Source organism: Gossypium raimondii, chromosome 1, assembly GCF_025698545.1.
Source record: "Gossypium raimondii isolate GPD5lz chromosome 1, ASM2569854v1, whole genome shotgun sequence".
Taxonomy (NCBI): domain Eukaryota; kingdom Viridiplantae; phylum Streptophyta; class Magnoliopsida; order Malvales; family Malvaceae; genus Gossypium; species Gossypium raimondii.
Window position 1 is genome coordinate 46,136,210 of NC_068565.1, and position 19,281 is coordinate 46,155,490.

The window sequence follows — 19,281 nt, forward strand, 5'->3', positions numbered from 1 at the left end:
GGCTATTCGGGAACATCAATTGACAAAGCCTCCAAGACTGTTCAGGAACACCAATTTTCAAGCTTATCATTTAAGCCATTAAAAGATTCATTCAACTGAATCAAGTCAACCTTAGCTCCAATAAGTTATAATTACTTTGTGGCTATTTAACTGGACCTTTAGCAGCCTATAAATAACTTATTTGTAACTTGTTGAAAGAACTTTTGCACCTTGAATGAATTATAGTAGATCTGTGAGTTGTTCAACTCTTGTTGTTCTTGGTAATTCGAATTGACTTATGTAGCTTGCTAGTGGCTTCATTCTATATCCATTCTGAATTTATCACTCTTTAAGTGTGGCGTTCAACCCATCGATACCAATTGGTTCCTATCTTCCTAGATAGAGGGTCATAGTCCTATCAACTATCCATTGCTCATCTTAATAGCCTATTAAGATTCGGGTCTCTATTCCTTAATAGAGGTTATCTCTTCTGCTGTTAAGTTTGTTTTCCATCAATCCAACAACCTATCTTTTATTTATGTTATTTGTTTTAAACTATCATTTTATAAAAATAGCCTTTTGGTAAACCGAATACTTAGTACTTAATTTAATGATCGGGCAACAAACGACTCAGTTTCGACAACAAATACAAGTTCGTATCATTTAACATCAAAAATCACAATAAAGGCATTGGGGTCTTTGGCTTTTTCATACACACTAATGACAAATATTATTCAGTTACTATCTTATATTTGGCAAGCATCCACAACCTAGGTCCACATGCCAGACAATTTAATACAATCATATTCAGTTCTGTCATGCACATGACAGACAATAATCAAGCAACACATGTGCAAACTATACAACACAAACATACACATTGCTTTATCTAAATTTTGCATGCATCCACAACTTGTTTCATCACACAAAACAAAGGACATTAAGACAACATATTTCACTCCCATTAAATTTGAATAGCTTACAACCTTAAACAATTTTTTAAACAAATTCCAATTCCAATAGCTTACAAAAAAAAAAACATAAACCCATGGCAGTTCCCAGGAAATTAAATAATTGATAGCATAAAAGCATAACTCCATGTCAAGCCTGGGCGAATGCAACATGTTTGAACTAACAAATCTGAAAAATCATAAACCCAAATCCTGCTAAAATCGAAAAATGATGAACCCAAATTAGAAACATTATTAAACCCTATACCAAACCTGAATCATGTCCTTAAACCCAAAAATAACTCAAATTCTAAATAAACTTACTCGTTACAATCGATGAAACACCTTCGACAGGTTCTCTTCTATTAACAATTCCAACAATGTTGAAATTTTGCACAATAATTCCACAATTTCGAATATTTTCAATCCCTTCTCTAACTATTCTTTAAAAATTTCAATTGTTTTCCACTTTCTCCTGAACAAATTTTTTTCTTTAACCAAATTGTTTTTGCCTCTTTAGTTTATTCTCATGTTTTAATTGATTTTTTTGGCACATTAAGTTAATTTTTTTCGGATGATACTGTAGAAATTAATTATTCATTAAATGGACATCCATTCATGTCTAACATGGTACCCTAACAAGCCACATCAGTTGTCCCGTTAGGTCTATAACGAAAAATGAGCTTGGATGACTGATTTGTCATTTTTAAAAATTTAGTGGCCGCTGGTGTACTTTTCCCTAAAAAAATATCAAAAAGAAATTAATAGAAAATTCCGATAAAAGAAAAAGTTGCCCGTTAACGGTTACAATATTTTGCATCTTTAAAATGAAGCGATAAAGGCGGCTTTTTTACGGTAGGGTTTGGATCCTGGCGCCAGAAATTTCTTCTTCCAGTTCCAGTTAGGTCTAATTACCGATTCAGTCCAATCATTCACTGCGTTAAACACTGTCCCAAATTTGAAGGGAAAATATGGCTCCGAAAAAGAAGCCTCAGAAGCAAAGCAACCGAAAAGCTACTTCCGCTTCTTCTTCATCATCTAAAGCCAATCAAGCGACATCGTCTGCCCCTCGACTTCAGATATCGGCCGAGAACGAAAACCGGCTTCGTCGGCTTTTACTCAACTCCGGCCACTCTACCCAATCCCAATCCCAATCCCAATCCGAATCCGATCTCAATCCTCCTCAAGATTCTCTATCCAAAGCTCAAAAGGCAAAGAAGCTCAAAGCCCTGTACGAGAAGCTTTCTTGCGAAGGTTTCTCTAATGATCAAATTGAATTGGCTCTCTCTTCTCTCAAGGTTATATCATTTATTTTTTTCCATACATTTTTCTTACAAACGAAATTTCATTTTCTTTTCAATTTTGTCATCGTATCTCCTGACTATATTGATCGACCAGTTTATGTATTTACATTGAGTAGGATGGTGCTACTTTTGAGACTGCTCTCGATTGGTTATGCTTGAACTTACCTCGAAACGAGCTTCCTTTGAAGTTTTCAAGTGGAATCTCTTTGCATTCAGATGGAGGTGTGTATATGTGTGTGTGAATTTCTATCTAATAAATATAATGATCAATTTCAATGCCTAGTTTGTCTTGGCACTGATGCTTAAATTATGTGATCTAATGTGTTAGGAGGGTCTATCAGTGTTATATCTGTTGAAAGGGAAGACTGGACTCCTTCAGTGGACGCATCAACAAGGATTAAGGAAAACTTACATGGACTTTCTGTTAGAACCAAGAGCAGTGAAGATGAGAATTCTCTCAATATGTGCCAACCATCACAAGCAGATTGGATTCGGCAATATATGGAGCAACAGGAGGAGGTAAGGAAATAAAATGGACTGTTACTGATCTTGTATTCTGTTGCTGTCTCTGCTGTTTTAGGTTAGGGTTTATTCATTTGAATGTTTTCTACCTTTATTGGAATTTGTTTAAAACGGATTTTTAGCTAATAGTTTATGTCTGTCAGGATGAATCCAAAACTTGGGAGGATGAAGCAAGTGATGAGGGTTCAGCCGAAGAGGTATTGGAAACTTCTTTTTGATTTTTGTTCTGTCTCTATCTTCTAATATAATATAAAAGAATCTAAGGGACTTCCAATTGATGAATAACATTTCAGTCATTTATAATTATCTTGTTCTAGAATGTATTTTGCACTAGTTTTGTTGTCTTTGTCATAAAAATCCTACCCTTTTATGTAAGAATGGAGAAATAGCTACGCATTTCTAAGTATAGACTTGGAAATGGCCTTTCTCCTTTTTATTTTCCCCCCTTACTGCTAAATACTCAGGTTTAAGTTTAGTTACTATGACAAGGTATAATTTCATTCTTATGCTTTTTTCTTGGTTAATAGGTTTCTGGACCTAGGCCTTATGATGTTATTGCAAAAGAATACCATGCAGCACGATTAGAAGCTACAAAAGCTAAGGAAAAAAAGGATAAAAATGGCCAGGAAAAGGCAGGCAGTAGAATCCGCAAACTCAAGCAGGAGTTGTCTGCTTTAGGTCAATTTTAGTGTTTTTAGTGATTTATGTTGAAAGATTTATCACTTGATCACTTTGTAATGAGTTGTTTAATTTTGGTGAGCAGGATTATCAGATGCTGTTTTAGCATCAGATTTTTTGCATGAACGAGCATCTGCTTCTGTGTCTGAGGGCACAGTGACTAGTTCCATGCCTGAAGAGCAGCCTGAGATGATATCTCTAGGTGATGCTGAATGCAATTCAGCAGCCTGTGTGATAACTTCAGGTGTAGCAACAGGCAGTGTAAATGATACAGAGACCTCTAAAGAGTTGTCTACCAAATCTATTCCTTCTTTGTTACCTACTCAAGAAAAAGGTGACGCAGAAAATATGTCGGAAGATTTGGAGATTGGGGATTTCTTCTTAGAAGATTCTTCAATTAATGATGTTCTTGCTTCTGAAGTACTAAAATTGCGAAAGCAAGAAAAGATGAAAGAACTATACAGTGAGAAAAATTTGGAGAAATTGGATGGAATCTGGAAGAAGGTAATTCCCAGAATGCAATGATCTTGTGAGGTTAATATTACTAATGGTTGGTGATAAGGCGTTTCTGATACATAACTTTATATAATATTGATCGTGAACTTGCAATGCAATGGATTTAGGAAGCTGCTAACTATGATTCCTGATTTTTTTATTTTCAATTTCATTTAGTGCCATAATATTCACCTTCCAAGTTTTAAATGTTTGGTTTTGGCCTTGTTCTACTGAATTCATTATGACTTCTTTGGGATATGATCTAAATAATGACAGGGAGAATCGAAAAAGATTCCGAAGGCTGTTCTTCACCAATTATGTCAAAGATCAGGGTGGGAGGCTCCAAAATTTGATAAAATGCCTGCCAAAGGTAAAAGTTTTGCTTATTCTGTTAGTGTGTTGCGTAAAGCTAGCGGGAGGGGCAAGAGCAGAAAAGCTGGGGGGCTAATCACCCTTCAGCTTCCTAATGAGCAAGAAGCTTTTGAATCTGCTGAGGTACTTGTTTGTCCTTATGCTTCATGCTGATAATATGAGATACTCTGATTAAGAACGTACAGTGCAATGCTACTGGTGTCAAAACAATTAGAAGATGAACATTCTTGGAGAACTTTGGAGGAAAGTACTTAGTTCCTATGTTCGCTTTCTAGATCCTAGAAACTTGAATGCCTGATTAGCCATATGCTCATTTACATACTTATGTTGCATGTGAATATGACAAATAAATATGTTTTTGTCTTCAAGTTGACGCCTTGGGTGGTATATTAAGACTTTTTTTATTCTGTTTGGTGGTGTCTGGTCCTCAGGTCGATCAACCAGAAATTTTGGTTTATGTCTTCTGGAGTAGTAGCGCTTAACTACAAATATTCTTTTCTAGATTATCTAAGGAATGACAGCATTGTTGTTTTTTATTGGATATAGGGTAGGTACTGAAAATTAGTTTAATTGCATCCTTTGAAAAAGTTTTTTATGAATAAATAGTCTCAGATGCTCGTTAAACATGCTAATTTTATAATACCAGCTCTCACCACCCTTTTTTCTTTCTTTTTAATATTTCTTATTAATGCATGAAATGGCTTGATTGAGTATGATGCACGGGAGGGTATAATCTAACAGTGTGCTTGGAATTTAATTTGACAGTTACAAACATGATTTTAGGATATATCCTGTCTTCCTTTTGAACAACCTTTTTCATGCTTCCTTGTGCCCCTGTTAGATTATACCCTCATGTGGATCATACTCAATAGAGTTCTTCAATCTATGGCGTGTTCTGTCGAGCCTGTTGTATTATGTTAGTTCTCACATAATGGGTATATGACTGAATGTGAGCTTGTTCCTTCTTTGTACAGTTAATATACATTTGTTACAGATAAAATATATAAAAATGGTAATTTACCTACTCCTTGATTTTTTTTACAGGATTCACAGAACAGAGTTGCCGCATTTGCTCTTTGTCAGTTGTTCCCTGATCTTCCTACTCAACTGATAGTTACCGAGCCTTACTCTTCTCTCATTTTTCAGTGGAAGGGAGGTGATGCTTTAAACATCTATTTTGTATTTATAGATGCAAAATAACTTTTTGAAGTTTTGTCTTATTTATGCTAATGGTGTTATGGCATCTCTTCTAATATTATGCTGGATCCTCTTTCATTTTCTGGTTCAGTTTGTCAGTCTTGATGTTTTCTATCAATTCAACATAAGGAATAAGAAAGATATTTATCAGATTTCTAAAAGCAAGTGACCACTGCTGTTAATGTTTCTTAAAGTATTTGAACACTTTCAGGGGAATCATTGACCAAAATAGAAGACAATGAGGAAGATCGAAGGGCTGGTTTTGTTGATCGGTTATTGAGAGATGAGGATTCCAGATCAAAGGCTCCTGGTCATGATACTAATGAATCTGCTTTAAACGAGTTCCAAAAGGCCTGCCTTGAAGATAATAAAACCTCGAGTTCTTCTGTAGCTGATCCAGTATATGAAAGTATGTTATATTATTGTATTTGATGCATTTATACTAAATTATTTTGCTAAATTTGCCATTGATATGGAATGTGAAATGGTTAGTTTAACCCTATTGTTTTTTATGTCCTGTTTCTCAATTTTTCTTTTCTTCCCTCCTAAGGAAGTGCTCTTTTTAATCCATCCATGAAAAAATCTACACATAATAGTTAGAACTGAACTGGAATTGCAATGGATTTTTCATTCATGAAAATTTTAGATATTGTTTGGGGAACTCTGAATGTGCTCACATAATCAAATGAGGGAAGACTGGGCACATTGCTATGAGGATCATAGAAAAGAGTGTAAAGGTTTAGTTCGAGGTGTAGATCAATATGGTATTTTGACTATGGCTGGGTGATAAACTAATAATCTCTTCGATCTGACACATTTCTTATTGCAGGGAAAAGCCATGCAAAAGAAATGGAAAGTGTGTATTTGAGACAGGAAGAAGAAAAGAGAAAGCATACTCAGAGATACAAGGTTGGTGTATTCTTGTTGCTGTGTCTCAGGAATATAGTAATTGGATTTATAAGCTTTTGGTATAACTATACAAGTATTTGTTTTCAATTGGTTCTGCTATTGTTGTTTCTTTCTAATTGGATATCATTTTAATTTGCTTGGGGGATCTGAAACTTTAATTTTATCGCATTGAAGTAATTTGAACTTACTATTTGCTAATGATTAGTGTGAAGTTTACTAGCTTACTTGTGCACAACTTGCAGTGAAGAGCTCCTAATTTGTGTTGGAAGCTTTGTTGTTCCACCTATGTGTCAAAATGTTAGCACTTGCTGAAACATAACTTGTTATAATTTAGTTTAGCTCTGATTTAGTTGGAGAGAAAGCGCACGTGTGTGTTAGGGGAGGGGTTCTGTGTTTTATGAATGATAAATTTGCTTCTGTTGCACGAAATACATGAAGAGATTCTGAATCCTGTGGTGCCAATCTCCTAATCTAGAATCTGATGTCAGAATCTACTGATGCATGTACACCAAGAGACTATGAATATATGATGTTTGTCATAGTAGATTATCAACCTTCCACGCATATTTTTGCTGTAGTTTTTATAGCTGAACTTGTAAAATTCTTGAAACTATTTCTGGTGTCTTGAGTTTGCTATTTCAAACTTGATGCTTAAAGAGCGATATAATTTACCATCTCTTGCTAATGATCATGGTAATCTCACTCTTAATTAATGTTCCCATTCATGTTGAGCATTTTATGTTGCTCATGGTAACATCATGCCTGTTCTTGTAAATTGTAATGATGCTCCTTAGCATGCAACACATGCATTATGCATTTGGCTTTTGCTGTTAAAAGTTCTATATTTATTTTATTTTATTTTATTTTTGTTTTGCAGGAGATGTTGAAAACTAGAGCTGCTCTTCCTGTTGCTGGGTTGAAAAATGACATTTTGCAATTGCTAAAGGAAAATAATGTTCTTGTTGTTTGTGGTGAAACAGGATCTGGAAAAACTACTCAGGTTTAAACTTATATTTCCCTTATTTTTGTGCAAGCCCTTATCTTTCATGATCCTCCTTGACCCAGTTAACCCCCCCCCCCGGCCCCCAATATAGACCCAGTTAACTTGAGTTTCATGATTTGGTAGCTTTTTGCATTACTAATTTCTTTGCTTTTCCCTTTGAAATTAACTTATACTTTTGTTCCCTGAATGTAGGTTCCTCAATTTATACTGGATGATATGATTGAATCTGGACATGGTGGACATTGTAGTATCATATGCACACAACCAAGGAGAATAGCGGTGGGTGAATAATATGTTGATACATGCTTAACACTAATTTTTCTTGCACCTCTTCTCATTACTAACTCTCACTTGTTTCTTTTAGAAACCAATCAAAAGTTAATTCTGTCAACCTTTCTTCTTTATCTTCTTCCTTGTCTTCTCTCTGATGTTCTAAGATGGTTGTGGGCAATTTAAATGATTAGGTAGACATGATTAGAGCAGAAGAAGCTCGGCAATATTTTCACAAAGGAAACCCATAAATGGCCAATTGTTGCCTTTAATGCACATTAAGTTACGAATATATGCTTCATCTATTTGAATTCTTTTATTGCGGATATGCAGTAGTTTTCAAATGTCTGTTCAACTGGGAACTAGAGGGAAGAATTTGGGTAGCATATTACCACTGATAAAGTTGACTCATAAATGCACCAAGTCTGACATTCCTCCTAGAAAATCAGAAGTAATATTTGGTTTCAGTAGAGTTTGTTCTTTTAGTTTTTCAAGTCTCTGCCTGCCATATTAGTGCTTTATTGCAAATTTCATTTATGCTTTTATATATTTATATTTGTTTTTTTAGATTTAGTAAAAGTATTGTGTGGGGTGTCTATATCATTGCAGGCAATTTCTGTTGCAGAGCGAGTTGCTGATGAGCGTTGTGAACCATCTCCTGGTTCTAATTGGTCTTTGGTTGGTTATCAAGTTCGTCTAGATAATGCCAGGTGTTTATGTCCTGATCTTATAAGTTACAATAATTTGCTAGTTCCGATTGCATTTCCTCTGTGTAGAAAGTTGACATGTTAGTGATTTTGCTGTCAGAAATGCAGCAGCAATGATGAATCCTGTCTATAAACCTAAACTTTTTCTTTATGTTATTTCTTAATGAAATCTATCTGGTGTCAGATTCGATTGTGCATTGTGGTTTGATCAAGTTTTCTAAGCTCAAAATTCAGGGCGTAAAGGATGAATACTTTATGTACAGATATTCTATGGCATTTACTGATTTTGCAAACTGCATAGTGGTTTACTGATGATTGATTAGGTTGGCTTAAGATAGTTGCTTAAGGAGCTTGAAAATAATTTTATTCGATTTTCTGCCTTTTGTCTAATTTTTCACATGGCCCTTAAATACCTTTAGTGCTTGTTGGTGCTGACATTTCATATTTATGGTTATGTTTCATTGTCTTTTGAATTGCTTGATCACTCCATAAGGTAGCAAATATTGTTGCTATTACCTTTTTTTAAAGCTTTACATTCGTACCATATTGTATGTGCTCAGTTTGTTTTGGTAGAATTTTGTATTTGCTATTCACTTATAGAGTCCTATTTTTATTTCTTTCATTGAAAAGACTAATGTGGTCTTTTTTTAATTTTTTTTTTATTGAATAACTAATTTCTCCTTCTTGGGTATGTTGCATTTTCTAGGAATGAAAAGACAAAGCTTCTCTTTTGTACAACTGGTATTCTTCTGAGGAAACTTGCGGTAAAGCCCTAGTCAGCCACTATTATTTTAGTTATTGGCTTCTTTGAATCTATCATAGCTTATATTGGAAGTCTTTTCATTTCGGGTGCTTTTGATTTTTGCTTTGAAGTCTTTTTCTCCATCCTTCATTTGTAGTTGTGGTGCATCATATACTGTTTTGTTTGTTCCAACTGTACTTTTTCAGGATGCTGAAAGGGGATTTTGGAACAGTGAAGTAAATCTAGATACTGCTTGCTAGTTGTTGACATTTTCACTAGTTGCTGCTGTCTTTGGGTTTCACCTTCCTTGATTTTAACTTGAATATTACATGTGGATGCTTTATAAATATGCAGAAACTTTAATTCATGCTAGAATATGTTTCTATGGATGCTGATTTAGCTCAGAACTTGTACATTGTGGTCATATATTTTATGTGAAGAAAGATGGAACTCTTGAGTGGTTATATCAGGAATGTTTTGATTCAAAGAGGTTTTGCAATGTGTTTTGTAAAATTAGCATCTAGGCCACTCCTATATGAAACTACATTATGGTTGCTGTTTAATATACTTCCCCCTTAACTTCCCTTTTATGGTTTCTCCTTTCAATTTTCACAGGGGGATAAAAACTTGACTGGTGTTACTCACATCATAGTAGATGAAGTACATGAACGGTCTCTTTTGGTAAGTGGATGAATTTGAAGTTCAACTATGGCTATTTCAGGTGGATGTTTTCAAAATTTACGAGTTCTTTTGGTTTATAATGTCCTTCAATGATTTAACATTCATAGCAGTTGAGTTTTCTTAAATGAATTAATTTGCAGCACTTCATGCAAGACTTTTATTTGGTTTTGAGCTCTTGGCTCTAGAATGACTAACAAAACTATTTGTCTGGAAGTTGTTGAGATCATTCATATTGCCATAAAAAATAACTCCATAGCTAATCTACTCATAAAGAATTTGTGGGGGTCAAACAATCAGCCCATGAGGGAAATAGTTTTTCAATTCTAAATTTTCAGGCAATGCTGAAATGTTAGTCCAGATCTCTGAAATGGACTGATTTGTTTCTTTTTCCTCAACAGGGTGATTTTCTACTCATTGTTTTGAAGAATCTTATTGAGAAGCAATCTGTCTCTAACACACCCAAACTGAAAGTTATTCTTATGTATGTATATGTTTTTTTTTTTTTGTATGTTTCTTATCAATCATAGTTGTGTAAGCTTGTTTTTATCTCCATCTTGGCCTTACCTTATTCGTATCCTGGTTTCCGAATCATGATCTAAATGATTAGGTCTGCAACAGTTGATTCTGATTTATTCTCAAGATATTTTGGGCTTTGCCCAGTGATTACTGCACAAGGCCGGACTCATCCAGTGACAACTTGCTTTCTTGAGGATATATATGAACGTATCAATTATCACCTTGCTTCAGATTCTCCTGCTTCTCTAAGATGTGAAACATCCACAAGGGACATGGTAATTAATTTATTTTTATATTATTCTTACTGGGTGTTAGCTAACTGCTTCTGAAATTTGGAGCTGGAAAAAGGTAGAGTATTTATGAGTAGGTTATGAAATATGAAGGGTTATCTTTGTTTCTGTCATGCAAGTTATGAACTCTTCATTCTGCTGCAGAGGGGTCCTGTGAACAATCATAGAGGAAAGAAAAATCTTGTCTTGTCTGCATGGGGTGATGATTCCCTTCTGTCTGAGGAGTATGTAAATCCACATTACGATTCAAGTAGTTATCAATCATATAGTGAGCAAACTCAACAAAATTTGGTAAACTCTTTCAGCACAAGCAACATGGTTTATTCTATTTTCCTCGGTGAGAGGATGAATAATGACTTACAAATTCTTAACACAGAAAAGACTGAATGAAGATGTCATTGATTATGACTTGCTTGAAGATTTGGTCTGTCATGTAGATGAAACGTGTGATAAGGGTGCTATACTCATCTTTTTGCCAGTAAGCTATCCTAAGTTCTTTTGATGTCGATATACCTTATACTTTGATTTTTCTTGTTTTGATATTAGTTTGATACATATTCCATGGTTTAACAGGGAGTTGTTGAGATTCATACACTACTTGATAGGCTAGCTGCTTCTTATCGATTTGCTGGACCATCTTCCGACTGGCTTCTGCCTCTACATTCATCAATCGCAGCAGATGAGCAGAAAAAGGTTTTTCTAAATCCTCCTGATGGCATACGTAAGGTACGTTCTTCACTCATGTTTGAGATTTTTATTTGTTATGTGAACTTTCTCTAAAATTGATTTAACTCCTACTTCAAATGCATTTCAATTTCAGGTTATTATAGCAACAAACATAGCTGAGACTAGCATAACAATTGATGACGTAGTCTATGTGATTGACTGTGGAAAGCATAAGGAGAATCGTTATAATCCTCAAAAGGTTTGCATTCATATTTTCTTATAGTTTAGTAACCTCCATTGTTGATGTTTATGTTGCTTGGAGTACACATGGTTTGAGTCAGGCCCATTCTATGTTCTCAAGGAAATGCTCGTAAAAAGGTTTTGCTGAAAGAATCTTAAGTTAATCTTACTGTTGTTTAGCTCTATTGTAATAATTGATTTCTCGTTTTACTTTGACAACCAATTTATATCTATTTCCAATATCTTGTCTATGGAGTATATTTGTAATTGCATCCTATCATTGACCGAAGCTTATGCTAGATGTCACCTTGGGCATAGTCAGTGGTTAAGAACTTGTATAGGTTTTTAATAATCTAATTCTAGATGAGTGTTAAAAGAAAAAGTGTTCTAACAGGGGTAAACATAATTAGTTGCTAGGCCCAAGGATGGAAAATGCTGATTTCTGCTTTGGGCTTTCACTTTGGACTTGAGAAGTCAATACAAAATGGGAAAGATGGGTGTAGTTGGTAATGGTTGTTTATATTGGAATAGTATATCAAATTTGAGCAGAAACTTTGGAAGGGAATGCTTAAGCATTTTGCCTCAATAATAAGTGAATTGTTGTCTGTATACTTGCAGCTTCATTAGTGGTTACCAAAGAAAAAAATGTCTTTAGATGTTATGCATGGATTCCTTCTATTAAGTCTTTGGTTATGTGCTTAATTTTTGCTTATTTATCTTATATGTTGCTGTAGAAATTATCAAGCATGGTTGAAGATTGGATATCTCGAGCGAATGCTAAGCAGCGTAGAGGAAGAGCTGGTCGTGTTAAGCCTGGAATTTGCTTCTGCTTGTATACACGGCATAGATTTGAAAAGCTCATGCGCCCATATCAGGTAATTTCTTCTTTATTAACATATTCATTAATGTGCTAATAGCTAGGCTAAAATTCTCTTGTCCCAAATCTTATCAGTTTTTTCTTAATTATCATCTAGGTTCCTGAAATGCTTCGGATGCCTTTAGTAGAGCTCTGTTTACAAATTAAGCTACTTAGCCTTGGTCAGATAAAGCCTTTCTTATCCAAGGTACAAATATATTTTACAGTATCTATAAGTTGTCATATTTATTCTCTTCCATAGTGTTCTAATGGCATAGCTTTTGATTCTAGGCTTTGGAACCGCCAAAGGAAGAAGCTATGAACTCTGCCATTTCATTGTTATATGAGGTAAGTTTCATTCTTTTAACCAACAATTGTTACCATATAGTAATATGGGGATAAGATTTTGGGCTTCAAGATAGAAGCACTTAATTTTGTATTCTCTCTGTCGTGATTTCCTGCTGTCTTTATTAGATTAAGATATTTCATGTTTATAAGCATTATTGTTTGGTCATCCTATCATCCCACTCAACCGGTATTTTTGAGTACTTGGATGATAAGGAATCAAATCTGGATGCTAAGAGAAACGAATAAAAGACTCAATTAGCATGGTTTGATTGGGGAAGATTTTTATAAACCGCCACACTTTATGGAACCTTCCAAACCTAAAGTGATAAGGTCAACACTAACACAAGTGTTAGGGAATTAAGAGATACTAAATATCACCACTCTTAAATGCCTCACACACACACAGCTCATACAAGAGCTTAGCTGATCATTTGAAGAATCTAATTGTGTCAGCTTCCCTACACTAACTCCTTCAACTTCACTATGACCTTCATCTTGTTCAGATTGACGGACCTGCTTTTGAACAGTAACTGGATCATAAAATGCCATCTTACTACCCACTTTTGCATGTTTGACATTCTTTTTCAGTGGGGCTTGGTAAGTGTTTAGTTGTTAGCATCCACCAAGAACAAGAAAACAAAGGATAAATTGCTAAAAAGCAAGTTTTGATTCAAATTCGCATTTGCCCTTCACATTGAGAGTGCTACCCAGACTAACTTGGGACATCCCCCCAAGCATAGGTAACTTCAAATATTAAATCCATAAACTAATTCCCAATACAATTGAATCCCCAAGAATTAAATCCCCATACATGAATTACTTCCTAATATATGACAAAGCATTGAATAAAAAGATTGCATTTTTTAATGTGTCCAGGTTCATCCCCTTGAACAACCTTCATTAAAATGGCCATAACTATTTGTAAAAGACACTGTTTGATGCATTAGAAAATAGACTTCCAGATCTTTCCGTCCATCTATGGTTTATAATTTTTGAACATGTGAATCAACACAAACTTTAATTTCGACTTGATGCATGAATTCCAGATTTATTCTTGACCAGCATTTAGTTCTCCTACAAAAGCATTCTCATCTTCAACCCCAAAGTTGGATATTCATATTGTGGCCCATTAATCTTTTAAAGCTCAAAATATTCTTAGCTCCATTTCCTTCAATTTGGACCATAGTTTAGTAACTTAGTAGATTCTCTTGCATCATTGGACCTTGCTTTAGTTGATTTTTTTAGTTGGCAAATGATGATGGCCTGTGAATTTTGGTAATTGGGAGATTATTTCAGGTTGGTGCTGTTGAGGGAGATGAAGAGTTGACACCTCTTGGTCACCATTTGGCAAAGCTTCCTGTTGATGTTTTGATCGGAAAGGTGCACTTAATATATTTAATCCTCCCCCAATTCTTTTGACTATAAATCTTACTCCTTGCACTTTATTTAAAATAAAATTATGGGTAGTAAATGTTTTAATGATATTTTTGTCTCTTTTTACTAATTGTGTTAAGCTCATTGTATTCAATTTTGAAAAAAAATGTAATTTCTTTTTACTTAAATTCGTGTCTGTGCTGGTATGCATGCTATACATTTGTAAAGTAGGTCTTGCGAGAAATTAATTTATCTGCTGATCTGCCCTCTGATAAAAGGAATGCTTGCGTCCCCTAGGCACAGAACACATTTTAAAATAGTAAAAACATCATAAATTGAACCTAGAATTTGGATTAGGGTTTCTTTGTCAAAATACCTAGAGGAAGTGCCAAATCTGAAGATTTTACATAGACTATGAGTCAAGTTATGCTTGCTGTATTTTGATCTCCAGCCTTTAGTTTATTCTTGTTAAAGACTGCTGCCTTTTTTTTGCCTGATGTTCTTACATGATGAGGATTGAATTGTTTCCTTCTTCTCTCTATGAAATGGATTCTCATATCATTCAATCTTTCGTTGCATAAACTTCTATAGAGCGTCCATTGACTAGAATTTACTAAACTGTTTTTGGCTGAATTGCAGATGCTGCTCTATGGTGGAATATTTGGTTGCTTATCACCCATCTTATCTATCTCCGCATGTCTCAGCTATAAGTCTCCATTTTTGTATCCAAAGGATGAGGTTCTTTTATTTTTTATTTTTATATGTTTATATTGTTCTTGCTTTCTGAAAAGAAAGACGTTGCATCACTTCCGTTATTTTGTTTCTACATTACAGAAACAAAATGTTGAAAGAGCTAAATTGGCTTTATTAAGCGAGAAGCTGGATGAATCTAGTGACTTGAACGATGCTGAGAGGCAGTCTGACCACTTGCTAATGATGGCTGCATATAGGAAATGGGAGAAGATTTTCCGAGAGGTATGTGAATGATTGTGATATGTTTTCTAGCGATCATTAACTCTAAGAAAAAGTGATCAGAGTTGTCTGCTTCTGCTAGAAAAGTCTTGTTTGGTAAATGGCACCCTGATTCCTGATTGATTTGCACTCTGATCTTTAGAACCTTCCTTCAACAACATTGAGAGGGAAAGAGAATCATGTTCTCTTTCTCAGTGAATGCAGTTCTCTCTATCCGTTTAATTTGTGTTTAATTCATGTTACTTATGTGAAATTTCTATCCTTGCAGAAAGGAGTAAAAGCTGCCCAGCGGTTCTGCAAGATGTACTTTTTAAGCAGTTCAGTTATGTCCATGATAAGGTTTACCTTTACTTCTCTCTCTCTCACCCCTGATTGGAGTATTTTGGTACTTTCCTGTCATTTAGATGATAACTCACCATTCTTGAGATACTTAATTAGCTGTTGTCATATTATGAATTGGAATGAGTTGTCCAAATTGCAGATGATAGTTTTGACTCTTGTGCAAGTTCTTAAGTTGTCAATAGTATAGTGATATGTTGCCTCCTTGGTAGTGGAATCTTTTTGAATTTACAGTTGGTAAAATATGATGCCTGTTTATACATATTTGTTATTACGTATGTTTACCAGTTATGATCCATTTGGAGATCCCACTTAGAAGTGAAAGGATTAAATTGCTCCTATCATATTTGTCATGGTACTCTATCCAGAAGTCAAAGCTACCAAGTCGGTGGTAGTGCGATAGCTGCTTCTGCCTTTCCTGCCCTCCCATCTGCAGGGTCCACTTGGTGGTTGAGTAGTGTAGATTTAGATGTTTACCAAACTGCCTTTCTAAAATGTCCCTTTTATGAACATAAAATGATAACTTATGCAATCATGATAACATCCACTGAAGTATTCACTTTTCTTTTCTTTTTTAATTTGGCAACTAATCTTGGCCTTTTGACTTGTTTGCTTAAAATTTTCAGAGACATGAGAATACAATTTGGGACACTGCTAGCAGATATAGGATTCATCAATCTTCCAAAGAATTATAAGGTATGCATCCGTTGTTTCAGTTGATATGACTTTTATGGAATTTGATGCAGTATATGTTTTCTCTTGCTCATCTTACAGAGTGGGGGTAAAAGGAAGGAAAATCTTGATGGTTGGTTTTCTGATTACTCACAACCATTCAATATACATTCACATCATTCTGCTGTTGTGAAGGTAATTATGAACGTAATTTCTGCTCATTTTGTGTCTATTTGATTTTGAATTAGTTCACGTTTAGTGCTACTTTGCAGTTTTGCTCGCTTATGTTATGGCAGAGGTCATTTTTTGTGGTCTTTATTCACTTCATTTGTCTGGATTATTTGTTGTCCATTTACAACTTTATGAGCAATTTTTATTCTGTGGACAACCTATTTTATTTCTGAGGAGGCTATTAGATGTTCAGTTACATATTTGTCCCCAAACGGAATTATATCTTCTGTAAGCGTGTGTTGGAATCGTCCTATATACTGCCCACTTGGAAACTGGGCCCCTTTTTATTACTATTTTGTTGTTCCAGTCTTTTTTATATCACTAAATTTCTGTTTTGTTCTTTGAGAGTGCTATATCTTAATTTTCCTGTAATTTACATATATCTGTAGAACCAACTTTCTCCTAATTTGTGGTCAATGATTTAATCTTGAAATATCTGAAGTTCCTACTTTCATTAGTTGAACAGTTACTTATTTTCTTCCAGACCCTTAGTTGTACATTCATCTACTGACTTGTGAGGATTATGATGTGCTGTTAAGTGTTGTTTATTTATAAGTTTGTTGCAGCAACAGATGATTAAAATTAAAACTGCATCTTATTCTGGATATAATTGTATTATCATCTTTGAAGGCAATACTATGTGCTGGTTTATATCCTAATGTGGCTGCCACTGAGCTGGGCATTACTGGAGTAGCTCTCAGCAGGCTTAAACTCAATCCTGCAACAAAGGGTCATCCAGTCTGGTATGATGGAAGACGAGAGGTTCATATACACCCTTCTTCTATCAACAGTAGCTTGAAATCCTTTCAACATCTCTTTCTTGTCTTCCTTGAAAAGGTATGTAGACATCTATCTAGTGGATTTAATTTAATCGTCTATTGTCTTCTAATTTTCTTCTTTCTCCAATATTTGAACGATAGTTATTTCATACATGATATACATAGGTCTGACAAACCATTGCATGTTTGTTTCCTATTGAGTGATAACTAACCTAACAGAGGCTATAATGTAAAAGATTAGCTTCTTTTTCCTTGAAAAGTCTGTTTATTCGTTTGCTGGAGTTGTTTGTTATAATATACAGTATAAGTGTAAGAAGTTTCTTGAAAGTTGATGGGCATATGCTGCTGATAATGTAGATTTAGATAGTTTTTTCTAGTTTCAATCCGAATTGGAATTCTTTTTTCCTTTTTAATGAGCTAGGTTTGAATAGTCTTAATAATTTAACAGCTTCATGTTGCATAATCTTCTTGTTGTGCAATTTTAGCCTTTCATAGGAATAAACTATCCTATCTTAATTAAGAGCTGCAATGTAAAAGGGGCGTCATTATTTTGGTTCTTACTTCTTATGTCTTGTTTAATGTTCCTTGTAATGATTATCTTTTTGCTTATTCTAGTTTTCCATGTTCCATGTAAAAGGAGCTGCAATGTTGCACTTCCTGTTCAATGGTGAAATTCACTTTTCCTTCATTAAAAAATAGGACGAAAAAGGAAAACTTGTTAGGAGCAAGCTCCATCTTCAGTTTGCTTTTAGATTGCAATCTAATTTTGACAATAACAGGTTGAAACCAACAAAGTATTTCTGCGAGATACTACCATCATATCTCCCTTCTCTATTTTGCTGTTTGGTGGCTTAATAAACATTCAACACCAGGTATTTTCTGTATTCCTTAGTATTCGTAAGTAAATTTCTTCTTCATATGCTGGTGAATTTGATGAAATGTCTTATGGTTTGTTTCATCTTTGACTTATTTTGGGTTTATGTGCCAACATTGTACTGTTCCACCTTATTCGAAACTTTTGTTTTTTTATATAATGGTCCATTTTGGTTTTTTAGTTTCTTATTTGGGGAATAACTTTTTTTTTTTCTTTTTTTAGTCTGGATTGGTTGTTATTGATGGATGGCTGAAGCTGACAGCGCCTGCTCAAACTGCTGTATTGTGCAAGGAACTTAGATCTGCTCTTCATTCAATTTTGAAGGAGCTAATTAGAAAGCCAGAGGTAATGTTGTTTGTGATTATTTATAGTTCAGTTGTCTTCTTTTGATTGCATAGAATTTGAACCTCAGTACACGTGAAACGTGTGCAAATGCCTAAACTGAAGGGTAATGTTAAGGTTCTCAGTGTGTATTTTCTGTCAAGTTTACTATCTTTTTCTGGTTAATCAGTATTTGTTTAATAGCTCATAAGCATGGTATGCAAGATATTGTTTCTTCTAATCATGTTTCTTGGTTATTTAACCACATACAGTTGCTGAGATTCTCATTCAGGTATCGTCTTTCCTTGGTGAAGCCTGTGCCTATAATGCAGCATTACTTATTAATATTTTTTTCCCCTTATAGAATGCTACGATCGTAGATAATGAGGTAGTCAAGTCTATGATACATTTGTTGCTAGAAGAAGACAAACCCTCAAAATAGTTCAGCACTGTAGGTATGTCGCTTACTCGCTTTGAGTTTTATAATTCAGCTCGAGAATACATCATTAAATTTTGACTTACATCATTTTATTGTACATGATAGTCTTTTAATCTTTTCTTTTTACAGTGACTCAGCTCCAGTTTTGTATCATTTGGAAGTGACCAGTGGAAGTGCAGAGCAAAGTGAGGTTGAGTTCAAGAAGTAACACACTCTTGGTGGCATGCGAGTTCTCAAATAGCCTTCTCTTTTACTTCAAATTTTGGCTGCCCCTGTTTATTTATTTCCTTTTTTCCCCTCTCAAAGGCATGAACAGTTCATGAAAATGGTTTAAATTTTCATGCAAATATAGTTAACTAAGATTTATTTAATCTACAATTAAGGTTAGTCAAAAGGTAGTTGGTATAGAGTGGGATGGAACTAGGATAGGACCAAATGGAGGAAGGATTGATAACTGTAATAATGTTAATTTACTCCAGAAAGAAATTGTATTGAATCTACGAGTCTAAAGCCTAAACTTGGAAGTTTCATTACGACATAAATTAATTTTAAGAA

At 34.6% G+C, this 19,281-nt stretch overlaps 1 protein-coding gene across 1 annotated transcript; it reads left to right on the forward strand.

Moving 5' to 3' along the window:
- Positions 1 to 1,745: 1,745 nt before the first annotated feature.
- Positions 1,746 to 19,281, forward strand: LOC105786094 (DExH-box ATP-dependent RNA helicase DExH7, chloroplastic). Its single transcript, XM_012612370.2, has 35 exons — positions 1,746 to 2,227; positions 2,350 to 2,455; positions 2,562 to 2,752; positions 2,899 to 2,952; positions 3,283 to 3,433; positions 3,519 to 3,937; positions 4,205 to 4,423; positions 5,345 to 5,456; positions 5,709 to 5,906; positions 6,327 to 6,406; positions 7,284 to 7,406; positions 7,602 to 7,688; positions 8,289 to 8,389; positions 9,093 to 9,150; positions 9,744 to 9,809; positions 10,208 to 10,290; positions 10,417 to 10,600; positions 10,760 to 10,906; positions 10,992 to 11,093; positions 11,189 to 11,341; positions 11,436 to 11,540; positions 12,256 to 12,396; positions 12,496 to 12,585; positions 12,669 to 12,725; positions 14,022 to 14,105; positions 14,739 to 14,837; positions 14,934 to 15,074; positions 15,340 to 15,410; positions 16,037 to 16,106; positions 16,185 to 16,277; positions 16,944 to 17,150; positions 17,872 to 17,964; positions 18,189 to 18,311; positions 18,652 to 18,742; positions 18,856 to 19,281. Exons 1-34 carry the CDS (start codon positions 1,901 to 1,903, stop codon positions 18,727 to 18,729), a joined length of 4,413 nt encoding a protein of 1,470 aa, XP_012467824.1. The 5' UTR covers positions 1,746 to 1,900; the 3' UTR covers positions 18,730 to 18,742; positions 18,856 to 19,281.